Source organism: Leucoraja erinacea, chromosome 30, assembly GCF_028641065.1.
Source record: "Leucoraja erinacea ecotype New England chromosome 30, Leri_hhj_1, whole genome shotgun sequence".
In the NCBI taxonomy this organism is placed as follows: domain Eukaryota; kingdom Metazoa; phylum Chordata; class Chondrichthyes; order Rajiformes; family Rajidae; genus Leucoraja; species Leucoraja erinaceus.
In genome coordinates, this window is record NC_073406.1 from 19,282,194 (window position 1) to 19,297,329 (window position 15,136).

The following is a 15,136-nucleotide window of genomic DNA, read 5'->3' on the forward strand; positions in this document are numbered from 1 at the left end:
TAATGTTCACATTTGCTCTGAAGATAGTGTGTGTAATTGACAAGGTTATCTCCTGGGATTTGGGGTTTTTCATGTCAGGAGAGATGAAGGCCGGCTGGCCTATATTTATTGAAGTGTGAAATGATGAAAGGGATTTGCAGGGTGGGTGTTGCTTTCTCTGGTTGGAGAATCTGGAATTAGTATACACTGAGGTGTTCAACATTTAGAAGAGGAGATATATATTTAGTCAGGGAGCAGTGGATGCAAGAGTGTATTCAAAGCAGAGAAAATATGGATATAAATTAGCAATACAGGTTACATTTGTATGTGTTTTGCTGTTCCATTTAACTGCTGAGAACAGACTGCTCAATATTCTTGATTAGTCTGGGCATCAAAGGTTATTAGGAAAAGGCAGGAGAATGTTGAGAGGGAAAAATAGATCAGCCACAATTGAAGGGAGTGCAATGGACACGATGGGTTGATTGGCCGAATTCTGCTCCTGTGTCTTAATGGTCTTACTTTCTTATTGTGTGACATTCAAAATATAACGTGCAGGTTTAGATGGATATGGGACAGCTAAGGACAGGTTTAGAAGGGTATGAGCCAAACACAGGTAGATGGGACACGTTGGTCGGTGTGGGCAGGTTGGGCCGAAGGGCCTGTTTCCACGCTGTATGACTATCTGTCAAGGGGCAAAATAATCCTGATTTGTTGTTGAATTTGAGCGTGGGGGCACCTACTCCAAAAGGAAGTCCAGCAGCTGGACAGAAGCTCCTACCTGTAATAGTCTTCTTGTCCGGGAAGGGGGCCTCCGTGCATGTGATGGTGGCCATGAAGCCACTGTTGCTCCATGGCTAGTCTCTGCAGTTCTGCCGACTGGGCATGCATCGCCTGGAGTTGGTGCGCTGCTGACATTGGGGCTGGAATACCACCGGGCAGGTCTCTGTAAGGTCCACCTGAAAACAACAAGCCAATGGACGAGGTGGAAACAACGAATGGAAGAAGCAGGTTAACAAAAATAAAGAAGACACAGAGTGCTGGAGTATCTCAGCGGGTCAGGCAGCATCTCTGAAGAACATGAATAGATGACGTTTCAGGTCGTAAAATCTGAAGGGCCCCGACCCGAAATGTCATTTGTTCATGTTGCCTGGTTTGATTTGTATTTGAGATACAGCATGGAAATGGGCCCTGAGGCCCAACAAGTCCACACCGAACATCAATGACCCTGTTCACTCTTGTTCAAAATTATCGCAACTTTCTTATTCACTCACTGATAGATCATAAGATCATGATAGGAAAAGAATTAGGCCATTTGGCCCATCAAGTCTACTCCGCCATTCGATCATGCTAGATCTATCTCTCCCTCCTAACCCCATTCTCCTGCCTTTTTCCCCCATAATCTCTGACATCTATACTAATCAATAATCTCTTTCTCTGCATATCTCTCATAAATATTTCCATTGACCTTGCCTCCACAGTCTTCTGTTGTAAAGAATTGCACAGATTGAACATCCCCTGACTAAAGAAGATCAGACTAGGGGCAATTTGCAGTGGTCAATTAAACTTCATATCTGCACGTCCTTGGGATGTGGGAGGAAACCAGAGCATCTGGAGGAAATCACGCATTCACAGGGAGAAGGCACAAACTTCACACAGACAGCACCCGAGGTCAGGATTGAATCCTGCTCTTTAGCGCTGTGAGGCAGCAGCTCTACCAGCTGTGTCACTGTTCCGCCCATCGAGTTATTCCAGCACTATGGGTCTTTTTTAAAGTCAATCGACAAGAGAGTTCTATTTTTATCTCCAACAGTTTATGAAATATGCCATACCAAATGCAGTGCAACAAATGGACAAATTGCTGCCTGTATTCACATAATTTTGTATTGATATATACACAAATTACAAATATCCGATAAACACAGCGGAAAAATTAGCATTAACATTTTAAAATTAAAATATGGCAATTCCTCCTCACACCAATTACACATTGTGATGTAATGACTTGAGAAGAATGTCTGAATTCTCTTACCAAAGACAGGATGATGCCTGAGCATTTCATGTTCGTGAGGAGCTTGGGTCAACAGTGGGTTCGGGATTGCACCGGGCGGGTAAGGAAAACGGGCCAAATGGGGACCAGCAGCCAGTGGATCCACTAATGGATGCACACCTCCTGAACCTGGTTGGGAGAAAAAGAAATAACCTTGAAAAAGCATTGCCGGCACAATGAGCTACATTGTTTTGTCTTTTAAGTCAGTGGGTCAGAGTACAGCGGCTGAGGCTGTGAATGCATTCTATCATACAATACCACCTCTCTCGTCAGCTCTTAGCGTGATTCGGGACATCTTGGTTTCAACATCCTGTGTGATTCTACCCATAGCCAAGGATGCCGATTTCTACATCCATATTAATGCTGCTTTCTAGAACATAGAAAGGTACAGCACAGGAACAGACCCTTTGGCCCACAATGTCTGTGCCAAACACGATGCCAAGACCAACTCTAATCAGCCTGCACATAATCCATAACCCTTCATTCTCTGCATATCCTTGTGCCTATCTAAGTCTGTTTAATGCCACTATCGAATCTGCAGTCACCACCACCACCCCTGCCAGTCCATTCCAGGCACCCACCACTCTCTGTGTAAAAAAAACTTGCTTCTGTTCTGTTGCGAGCTCAAGCCTTCCGTTTGAGCTCGTTTGTACATTTTAGGCTTGCAATAGTCTCTTACAAATTGCTCCATTCAGGTCCTGTCAGTTATCAAAATCAAAAGAGCAGCAATTCAGATTCTCCTGGATCCATGGAGAGACAACAGCCTTGTACTTAAGGAAATCTGACTTCTTCAGGGCACATGTTTGTTCATCAAAATCAACTCCTTCTTCACCAATGAAACAAATTCAATAGCCCAGAAATGCAGACGGGACTATGAGGGAATGCGGAGACGAGTGGTGGGATCAACAGCGAACGTGGACGCGAGGCGCAAGAACAACCATGGATGCAAAACAGGTATGAGGTGCTGTACTGATATAGGTTTAGTCATGTGTACTGGCATACAGTGTTTTTGTGCTCAAAAGCAAATCATGTCATACATGAGTACATCAGGTGGTGGATAAGAGACAATAAACAGCGCCCAGAACAGCTACAAAGCTACAGCTACAAAGAGAGTATGGTTTAAAAAAAAGTCTCAAGCGAGGAAGAAGTGAATATTGGGGGTGGGAGGGTAAATGGGGGGAATGTGAGGCTAATTTGAATGAAATTTTAGGCTGCATTCACAATTTTCTCTAGTCCTTATTTAAGTTTTTAAATTTTATCTTCTTGCAAGATGAAGCCTTGCAGCAAGTAGAGTTTAAAAACGTTGACCCAAAATGTTCTTGCTCATTTTATTTCACCATTCTTCATAGGTGCTTAAAACAGGTGAAGGGTGCCTCTACCATAGCAAGTGATGGACCATAGCATATGTATGCTTTTGCCAGAACTGAGCCAGGATGGAACCCAAGATATTCCAGTGGTTATACATTGGGGGAACTGAAGATGGGTGTAATTAAAGCACATCTTTGACTGCTCTGTGGAATAATGAAAGGTGCTTCTCCAGAGTCTGACGTACATGTCGGTTGTCACCTCTTGCAACCAATGCTCCTCGCACTGTTGCATTGGTTTCTTTCCCTGCTTATCGTAGGGAGTTGGTGGTGAAACTGAGACCCTGAAATTTAGTGCTGCATTTGGTTCAGTTGTATGACTTGAACCACAACTACTTGAAGGATGTGATTAAGCTAAAGGTTGCAGAAAAGATTTATAAACATGTTGGGGATTTGAAGGGTCTGTGTTGTACGAAGGGACTGGATAGGTTGGGACTGTTTTCTGTGAAGGGAAGGAGGCCGAGGAGTGACGTTACAGTTTATAAAATCATTAGGGGCATAGATAAGGTGGATGGTTGCAGTCTTTTTCCTAGGATAGCGGAGCCTAAAACTAGAGGGCAGAGGCTTAGGGTAAGAGGGAAAAGATTTAGGGGGCAATCTTTCCACACACATAGTGTCTTTAGAGAATGAAATGCTAGAGGAAGTGATACAGGCAGGAATAATTATACTATTTTAAAGACATATGAACAGGTACATGTGTAGGATGAAACTACAGATGCTAGTTTACACCAAAGACATAATGCTGGAGTAACTCAGCAGGTCAGGCAGCATCTCTGGGGAAAAGGAATTGGATTTTTCTCCAGAGATGCTGCCTGACCCACTGAGTTACTCCGGCATTTTGTGTCTATGAACAAGTACATGGATGAGAAAGATTTGGAGGGATATGGGCCAAACGGGACTAGCTCAGACATAGGTACTTTACTGGACACAGGCGGAAGGGCCTGTTTACATGTCGCATGACGAAATGGACAGACTATTGTTGCCCATCGCCAATCTCTTGCAATGTGGCCACGAGTCTTCAAGGAGCAAAGGAACTGGTTTCTGACTGCAGATCCTGGAAGAAGGTGCGATGATGATCAGAGCTCATACAATGGTATAAATTACGTGGTTGAAAAGGACCACGTAAATTATACATTGCTAACTAAAGAAAGCAGGCAGAGTGGAACAAAGGGTTTGTGAGGACAAAGGATGAGGGGGAAATGAAAAAAAAAAGATTTTTCCTATAAAGATGCAGTTCAACTACAACAGAGGTGACTGAAAGTAAGACCTGTTGGGTGATGATATGGAATATTACAAATTTCTCAATATTATTTTTCTTGCTATTTTGAAATGTTACCCTTCAGTTTATCCTTCCCCCCCCCCCCCCCCATCAAATGCTTACACGTTCAACTTCCTATTCCAAAAAGCAGCTGTGTCGTTGCACTTCTAAAGTTTTACAATGCTGTGAACACGATATTTGTGATTTTTTGGAAGCAAAGTTACCATGGAGAGTCTAAGCAGCTATGATGCTTTATATATAATAGATCAAATCATTGCATTCTTCTTTCATGTCTGAGAACTTGGGAAGAGAAGGTCCGTGAGTATGGGGACCCTGGCGGTAAAATTACAGTCGTCTCATCGACCTGTCTGATTTATTTTCAATAAATGTACTGGAATTTGCAATGTACAAATTGGCTGCTGTGTTTGTTACATTGCAAGTTTGCAACAGTGACTGCACTTCAAAGGGACTTCACTGACAGTAAGGCACTTTGAGATGCTTAAAAAGCCATGAATAGATTATATTAGTTTATTGTCTGATGAGTTTATTATAGTTGACTGAATAAGTTGTTTAAATAAAGGGTTTGTTCTTTCCTTTGATGCCAAGGTTGGAGTCTAATGACATCAATGAGATCCTACTTTCTGTTGGGTGTTGAACATTCAGTGCTGGCCTCACCAAGAACATTCGGCATTCAGGATCAGCAAACCCATAAAGGAAGCGATTACATTTTCTCAGATTATCTTTTGGTAGCGCTGATTCAACAATAGATTTGGAGATAGGATAGGAAGCATGAATCATGGTAAAAAAAAACCCTACTATATAAATAAAGTCAATTTACTCAGTTACTCTGTTCAAAGAGCAGAGTAAATGCTCTGCCCTTTTACGAGGATGTCGCCGGGACTTGAGGGCCTGAGCTGCAGAGAGAGGTTGGTTATTCCTTGGAGCGCAGCAGAATGAGGTGTGATCTAACAGAGATGCATAACATCATGAGGGAATAAGTAGGGTCAATGAACTTTTTTTTACCCTAAGTATGGGGGGGGGGGGGGGGGGGGGGGGGGGGGGGGGGGAGAGGGTAAAGAACTAGGGGACAAAGGTTTAAGGTGAGAGGAGAAAGATTTAAAATGAACCTGAGGCGCAACTTGCTCACACATGGGGTATTGGAAGAAGTTGGGGTAGGTACTATAACATTTAAACGGCTTTAGGCCAGATTTATGGATAGGAAGGGTTTAGAGTGAATGTAGTTAAAAGGAACTGCAGATGCTGGTTTATACCAAAGATAGGCACAAAATGGTAGAGTAACTCAGAGAGTCAGGCAGCATTTCCTGTGAAATGTCGTTTCGGGTCAGGACCCTTCTTCAGTCGTAGGGAGAAAAAAACTGGAAGCAAAGATAAAAACAGGAGAAATCGGAACAGACAACAGGTGACCCACCCCAGCAAGGAGGTCTCCTGATAGGCTGACTTCTGGCTAGGGACACGTATGAGCCCAAGAAGGATGCATTGTTGCGAATTGTAGAACTGGTTACCAGACATTTAGAGAAGGGGAGAGAGAAGGAGGTGTCTGTGGAAGTTACCTAAAATTGTAGAATTCAATGTTCATACCACTGGGTTGTCTCCGTACTACAATCAGCCTGAAGAACGGTCCCGACCTGAAACATCACCTATCAATTTTTTCCAGGGTCGAGAGGGATGTGGGCCAAATGTGGGCAGGTGGGACGCGTGTAGATGGTGGATCTTGGTGGGCACGGGCAGGTTCGGCTGAAGGACATGCTTCCGTGCTGTATGACTCACCATGGTATTTATTAAGATGAATGCAGAGAGTGGAGGATATGCGCATAATATAAACCGTACAGCACTTACAGCATTTTGGTAAAAAGTCTCGACTGACACGGGAAATTATGCAATCAACTCAATTCTGCCTGACTGTGGTGATACCACTGTATGCAGCCTTTATTATTCCTCGCGGTTCCTTACCGTTTCTGGGCCCCTATGGAAATCTTGGGTACTCCCACCCCAATCTTTGCCTCCCCTCTGATGCTAGCTGCACCTGACCCAAAAGGCAAGTGCTTTATTGCCCAAGAGAGACCGACGCCTATTAATTAATCATCACGGAACTGTTGCTTGTGGGAGCTTGTGGTGCATAAATTACCTGCCTCATTTCCCACACTACTTCTATGACTACACTTCAAAAATACTTCTGTGAGTCTTTCGTGACTTTGGGTTAAGCCACAGGTCATGAAAGACATCACAGAGATTCGTTCTTTCTTTGTATAAAGAAACTCCAGTAGAACAATTAATGAGCTGCTATTGAAAAATAGACGGGTATTTGGTTGCTGGAATTTCCTCGCATTCGGTTAAAAATGATTGCCTTAACAGTGGAATATAAATCTTTTCCATCTGGAATTATGTGCTTTTAATTTTGGAACCATCTTTGGACCAAGACTTAAATGTGCATGCGTGACTAAAATCTAAAACCCTTGCAGTTAAAAGACTTGCGATTAACAGCTTGTTGCTTCAAAGCAGCACACCAGCTGCGAAAGATCCTGTGAAAAACTGTACGTGGTGGAACCGTGAACCTAAAATGTGCAAAGAAAAAACTAAAGGTTTATCCCCATTTCAATTTCAACAAAGGCACAAAATGAAGCCTAACTGATCAGATGCAAGTAGAATCAACATAGTTTATATACCAAGGGACAGCGATAGTTTTTCTCCCTTACCCTACTAGGACATGGAAGTAATCTCCACGATGCATTATCTGGCTGAAAGCCCATTTCTAAGAGAACAAAATCCATGTTTTTGTCGGTCAGGCTGGACTGTAGGTGAGAAATGGACCTCCAAGGGTTGATAGCGATCAATAGGTTGATCTGATTCAGCAATTATCCATGAACAAAATATCACAGAATGGTTACACAACAGATGGAGGTCACCTCGCCCTTTGAGTCCATGGAGGCTCCATGCAAGAGCAAACAAGTCTCACTCTTCTGTCCTCTCCACAGCCCTGGAAATTCTCACTTTGCAAATGAATCTGCCTACAGCATTCCACACCCTAACCATTTGCTACGTAAAAGGATTTTTCCTATGTTACTTTTGATAATCATCGTTATTCAGTGCCCTGGGTCTTGAAGCTCTGCCAAGGAAGCGGTTTCTCTGCATCCACTCTGCTTGTACCATTCCAGATTCTAAATCCCTCTATCAGCTCTTCCAATCTCTCTTGACCCGAGGAGAGTAACTTCACTTCTCCTGTCTAAACACATAACTAATCCGTGGAAGTATCCCAGTACATCTCTTCTGCACACACTCTCCTAATCTGACAGATATTGAATCATTCCACATGTTCCACTGTGGTTGGGGTACCAATTTTGCAAAACTGATTCCCATGGTTTCACAAATATGACTTTGATTTGCCAAATGTTCGCAAAGCAGAAGTGAAGTACATTAATGGACTTCACCTGAAGTCTGCGAACATAGAAAAGTGCAGCAAAGGGATAGGCCCTTCGGCCCATAATGTCTGTGCCGAACACGGTGCCAAGATAAACTAATCTCATCTGCCTGCACATGGTCCATTTCGCTCCAACTCTCTGTATATCCATGCAACTAGAACTATCGAAAAGCCTCTTAAATGCCACTATCATATCAGCCTCCAATACCATCCCTGGCAGCATGTTCCAGGTCCCCACCACTGTTCCAGGTCCCCTGTGTAAAAAAAAAAACTTGCCCTGCACATCTCCTTTAACCCTTTCCCCTCCTATTTTAATGCTATGCCCCCAAGTCTTTGACATTTCCACTCTGGGGAAAAAGGTTCTGAATGCTTATCCCAAATGCCTCTGATAATTTTACATACTTCTATCAAGTCTCCCCTCAACCGGAGTTCCAGAGAAAGCAATCAAAGTTTGTCCAACCTCTCCTTAAAACAAATACCCTCCAATCCAGGCAGCATTCCGGTAAACCTCCACTGAACACTTTCCAAAGCTTCCACATTATAATGGGGTGACCAGAACTGCAAACAATACTCCAATACTGCTTTATTTTGAATGCAGCTCAGGTAAATGTTCACTCACTGTGCATGAAGTAAAGGTTTTATGATCAATCAAACAATGTACATTGTTTCCCAGTTTCCTCTTAAACATCTGTCTATTCCATAAATTACAGATTACCCTTTTCTCAAATTAACCAAAGGTCTTTTGCGATTGTTCTTCATATACATCATTCCACCGTATAAGATTTAACACAGATTCATTGACCCAACCCAATTACGTCATTTTTGCAGCATTATAGATCATATCTTGACTGCAACCGTTTCAACCGAAGGAATATGAAATTCTGCTTTATTTCAATTTTTCTACAATTTATTTCTTCACTCCCAAAAATCTACTACCTCACACTTTTTTTACACTGGGTAACTCCATGTATTCCTTTATATACTTGATACAAATGGAACTTCATGTAAACACATTACAAAACCCCCCAGGGAAAAGTTCAGTCTTTTGCATGATCTTTGTAGACAGGATCTATATATTCCCACTTTACTCAGGAAGCCTCTAGTATTTGACTCATAACATGGCAGAATACAAGAAAAAATTAATCCCTTTTTCATCTCTTATTTCAAATGTTCCTATCTCTATTTTGTAAATTGAGTTATGGCTGAGTTTTGATTTGTCTGGACTAGTTTTTTTTTCCAAAGTGTAAATGTTACACATTTTTCCTCAATCTCAAATCATGTTTTTGCATATTTCTTTGTAATAAGGGATAGGCGACTGGTTTCCTCATGTCAACGTTAGAGGAAAAATATCCGCTTTTCAATAACAAGATCATAAGGCAGAATTAGGCCATTGCCCATTGAGTCTGCTCTGCCATTCGATCATGGCTGATCTATTTTTACCTCTCAACTCCTTTCTCCTGCCTTCCCCCTATAAACTTTGACACCTTTACTGATCAGAAACCTCCACTTTAAAAAATATCTATTGACTTGGCCTTCACCACTGTCAGTGGCTAGAATTCAACAGATTCACCACCCTCTGGCTAAAGAAATTCCTACTCTCCAATCTAAAAGTACGTCCTTATTTTCTGGGGCGGTGCCATCTGGTCCTAGACTCTCCCACTATTGGAAACATTCTCTCCTCAAGATATCGCAAAAAAAACACCACGGCACCAAACTATTTTCTTTGACCTGGAGGCACAATAATTATACGGGAGTGCAATATCTTGGTTGAAATTGAACACACGGCTTGGTCTTATAGTTGGGGAGGGGAGGAGGCAATGCCCTTGTATCTGCATTACAGTTCCATCCACTGCAGTTAATTCAAGGAAACTGAATCCTTGGTGATTAGGAAATTGGAACCAATTAATTTAATTGCAGTGTAATGGAACGGCTAACAAAGCATGAGGCCACTCTGCAGCTGAAATGTAATGCAGCTGTCTATTTGCAGAACTCACAAATCTATAAAATACATTAAATACGTTTTTGAGCATTAGTTAAGAACTTTGTGAAAATGGCTTCTTAATCACAAATTAAGCACGTGATCTTAGTTTTTTTTCCAGGTAGAGTTACCGTGTCTTTTTGAAAGAAGCAACTCATTTATTCTAATCTAGTTTCTTGATGAACTGGTTCATTACAGTAGCTTACACTAAAGACAGTCTCTTTAATGCAGCCAAACATATGATGCTTCACAAACGAGTGATCAAGCAGTACTACTGATGCTTAACCTCATGAGAGGTAGGTAGTCTGATGCCCGAGTGTGGTCACGAAAAATGGCTTTATAGAACACCTTAATAATAATTAAAATATGAAAAGCAGAAACGCAGAAGGTTTTGAAGAAAGCATTCCAGAATTCAGAGGCTTTAGTAGCTGAGGCATGGCCCCCAATGGTGGAGGGCTTTTGGAGATTTGGTGACAACAGAATTAGAGCAATATGGACATCTTGTAATATCCAGGGAGGGCTGGAGTAGTAAGTTCGCTGCAGTTTTGAAAATCGGGTTAATTTTAAAACTAAAGTATTTATTAATTGCAAACCAATGTGGGTGAGCAAGCACAAGCACAGTGTGTGAGCAGAATAGTGCATGTTATAATTTGGCCAGTATCAGAGCTAAAACACATGTAGACCTAGTAAATAATACGACCAATAAAATGCACAATGGAAGAAGGTGATAACTTTTGGGGAGAAAAAAAAACAATTTCCAAATTCCATTCCCACACACACAAAATCATAAAAGTAAATGAAAATAAAAATTAAGGAAGGTAGATAAAGCTGCTGGAGAAACTCAGCGGGTGAGGCAGCATCTATGGAGCCAAGGAAAAGGTGATGTTTCAGGTCGAGATCTTTCTTCATACTGATGTGGGCATGGTGGGGACGGGAAGAAGAAAGGAAGAGGCGGAGACAGTGGGCTGTGGCAGGCGGGGAAATCGCTATCAAAACATGGGGGTGGGGGACACACATAATTTCTTGGTGGCCGAGGGCACACGCATGCGCACATACACACACACACACACACACACAAGGCTTCGGAGGCATCAGCCGTGAGCCCTGTGGACGGTAACATCGGGAGCTGACCTGGTTGGTGACCGACTCTGAACTCCAGCAACAGCAGCTTCGTCCGCCCCGGATCGTGGGGCTTCAATCGGCCCGTTCGCGGGGCTTTTCATCGCTCGGCGCGGCTTTAAATCGGCCGGTGGGGGCTTCAACATCGGGAGCCTCAATCGCCTCGATGCAGCAGTTTGATTTTAAGCCGTGCCGGGCGATGAAAGGCCCCGCAAATGGGTCGATTCAGCCCTTAGAAAGCCTGATACCCGCTTGAATCTTTCAAAAGCTACAATGTGATAAATAACACTTAAACAAATAAAACTGAAGCAAATGAAGGCAAACAGAAGAACCAACCTTGGAGGGGGGAGGGAGAGAGAGAGAGAGAGAGGAGAGAAAAAATACTTAATAACGTGTGACCAAATGGGGGATTTGCCTGCAAGCCAGCCAGGGAACCTATTTGACCGGATCCCTAATGACCTTACCCACATATCCAATATCTGTTTAAATCTTTCCCATCCACCCACACATCCAATTAGTTCAAATGGTAATTGTGCTAATTACAAATGGTTATTGTACTCGCATCAGACAGCTTTAAGAAATTCTCCTTGAATACCTTCAGTAAGGTCAAAACACAATTGGCGACACATCATGTTAATATGATGTTAATAGAGACATTTAAGCGCTTAACAGTGACACCCCCAGTGTCCTGCGGAAAGCAGAGATTTTAATAGATTTTTTTTCCACCAAATTGCAAAATCTGGATTACAAAACATGGGGGGGGGGGGGGGGGGGGGGGGGGGGGGGGGGGGGGGGGGTGTTCCCCACCTCGTAAAACATGGGGGGGGACGTGTTGGGCGAAGCGATCGCCAAGCCTATGCTTGGTCTCACCAATGTAGAGCAGCTAACACCTAGAGCAGCGGATACAATAGATGAGGTTGGAGGAGGTGCAGCTGAACCTCTGCCGCACCTGGAAAGACTGCTTGTGTCCATGGATGGAGTCAAGGGGGGAGGTAAATCGACAAGTGTAGCATTTCCTGCGGTTGCAAGGGAAAGTAACAGGGGAGGGTGTGGTTTGGGTGGGAAGGGGCGAATTGGCCAGGGAATTGCGGAGGGAGTGGTCTTTTCGGAAAGCCGAAAGGGGAGGAAATGAGAAGATGTGGCCAGTGGTGGGATCCCGTTGGAGGTGGTGAAAATGTTGGAAGATTATCTGTTGTATGTGACAGCTGATAGGATGGAAGGTGAGGACAAGGGGGACTCTGCTCTTGTTACGAGTGGGGGGATCGGATGTTAGAGCAGAGTTGAAGGGTATAGAAGAGACCCTGGTGAGAGCAAACATTTACTCTAGATATTTTGAAGCCTATACTATTGTATGTAGCGTGCACATGGGTGTTATGTTAAATATCACAGAACTTACATTTAAACATACTAGGATGGAGAGGCCGAGAAATGCAAATTCTACCAATTAAATTAATAGAACATAGTCAAGCACATGAACAATGAATAGTCCACAAAGGCTGTGCAGAACATAATGCCAAGTTAAACTGATCTCATCTGCCTGTACATGATCCACATCCCTCCATTCCCTCCACACCCAGGTGCCTACCTAAAAGCCTCTAAAACACCACTATCATATCTGCCTCCACCACCACCACTGGCAATGTGATCCAGGCCCCCACTACTCAAGTGTAAATTCCCCAACATATCTCCATTAAACATTCCCCCTCTCACCTTACAGCTATGCCCTCTAGTGTTGGACATTTTCACTCTGGGGGAAAAGGTTCTGACTCTCTGCCCTATCTCTGCCTCTCATAATGCTATCAATACTGCAGTACAATAGCAAGTGGATGAATCTATTGGCTTACAGTTCCTGGTTTGGCAGTGGTCAATAACCACCAAAGACATCAGTGATTTACAATGTGGTAGAATATAGATCAGATAATTAAAAATCTGATATTTAAGAAACAAAGAGGAATCTGGAGTTTCAGATTCCAGCTTAAATTACATGCAATGAAAATGCTTAATCAAGATTCAACATAACAGAGGGGAAATGGCCACCATTTATCAGTTTACTAAGAAGAAAAAAATCTGCAGTTATTGCTTTTGTCTTGGTCAGTTTGGATTTTATTTGATCAAGCCCTGTTTTATCTTTGTGTTGGGCTATCTTGTATTTCTGCACTCAATTTATTATGCGTGCACATCAGTTCAGCATCGTTTATTGGTGAAGTGAGAGTGGAAAAAGATAATTCATATTTTCAAATGGCGTACCAAGACACTTACCTCAGTGTTGAGAGCGACTGTTTGAGATTTCCTCCCACGTTCATGACTGTGAGCTAAGCAGTTCTTGTAAGTGGGAGTTGAGAATGTGCACTCTCAACCCAAAGGCAAGTACCTTCTCCTGCTGTTATGCAATTTTATTACTCATCGTAATTTTATCTTAATTACACATTTTTAAGAGAACCACCAAATATTGTGTCACACAATTCCTTTCTTAAACAATATCCGACTTGATTAGACTTCAACGTTAAATGGTAGCTAACCTGGGTTGCCAAGGAAACAAGGCATTGTGTGTTTGAATGGTAAGGCACGGCAGCTCATGATTTTGATCATTGATGTTTCCTGATAACATGGATCTTGTACATTGAAAATATATTTGCTTGAAAATATTTATCGTTTGAGACATTAGCATTTTATGTCTCCATGTGTTCTGAAAAATAATATTTTGCGCCTATAGTGACATGGGCAGCACGGTGGCGCAGCAGTAGAGCTGCTGCCTCACACCAGCAGACCTGGATTCGATCCTGACCCTGGGTGCTGCCTATGTGGAGTTTGCACGTTTTCCCTGTGACTATGTGGGTTTTCTCCGGGTGCTTCGGTTTCCTCCCACATCTCAAAGACGTGCGGGGGTTGTTGGTTAATTAGCCTCTGCAAATTGACCCCAGTATGTAGGACATAGAACTAATGTACAGGTGGTTGAAGGTTGGCTTACAACGGGCTGTACAACGGTTGCTTGTTTGTAACCTGGGTTGGACTAATGTGTACAGTGACCATATCACTGAATATTTTACTTAAGAGAAACAAAAGATTTAATATTTTTTATTGCTCAGAAAAATGCTAAGGCACTGAAATGTGTAAAACACTAAAAAACTGAGGAAAAAGAACTCTTCCATTGGTACTGAATTTGTATAATGACAATTAATGTTGATTAAAAACTAAATAGTCAAAGAGCTGCAGAGCACAGAAATAGGCCCTTCAGCCCAACTTGCCCATGCTGACCAAGACATACAATCTTAATTCATCCCAATCACTTATCATTCAATTATGCATTAAGTAGTTTAAACTTCACTTTGATGATGTGTATTATAATATACATTATATACTTTCAGAACTGTTGTTTCTTCTTCATTTTTATTGGTGGCAAGGACCACTTTTACAACTTAATTTACTGCATTCAGACGTCTTAAGTTTCATCTTACTAGCATGAAATTAAAAAGCAACAATGGAAAGTATATCACATGTTAGAACTTCATGTTCAAAAGACTAGAACACAGTTCTTGCTCTCAATTACCAGAATGGATTAAACCAGCGCAGAAGATCAGGTAATTTTAACTAAGAAGTTGTTCTACTGTAAACCATTGTGTGGTATTATTGTATCAGGCCCTGCCCATCAGGCCTTGTCAAAAATCATAAGATTCACACCATTGTGTGCCCTGAGAAATCCTCTTCAAATTGTACTCATGCTTCGTTCTGCTTTATAGTCACCAGTTACCACATTTGTGACATTATATAAAAATAAAACAAAATACTCTCAATTTTTATTAAGTCAATTGAAGAATAATAGAAAATTTAAAAATAGAAAAATTATGAAACAGATTTGTAACACTTTTTTCTTGTAAAACTGATTTTCAGCTATTCAGGCAGCTAAAAGTTACTGGCTTAACTGTTTGTTTACTGATCCCTCTGTAGAGTTTCAGGA

General features: G+C 42.2%; 1 protein-coding gene across 8 annotated transcripts in view; it reads right to left on the bottom strand.

Annotated features, from left to right (window-relative positions):
* Nucleotides 1–15,136, bottom strand: part of rerea (arginine-glutamic acid dipeptide (RE) repeats a) — a 509,606-nt gene that overhangs the window by 6,880 nt on the left and 487,590 nt on the right. For all 8 annotated transcript variants that reach the window (XM_055659600.1, XM_055659606.1, XM_055659605.1 and 5 more), the window contains 2 exons: nt 2,009–2,155; nt 758–935 (listed from right to left, as the gene is read on the bottom strand). In XM_055659600.1, the coding sequence (XP_055515575.1) occupies nt 758–935; nt 2,009–2,155 (325 nt within the window). The remainder of the gene's footprint in view (nt 1–757; nt 936–2,008; nt 2,156–15,136) is intronic.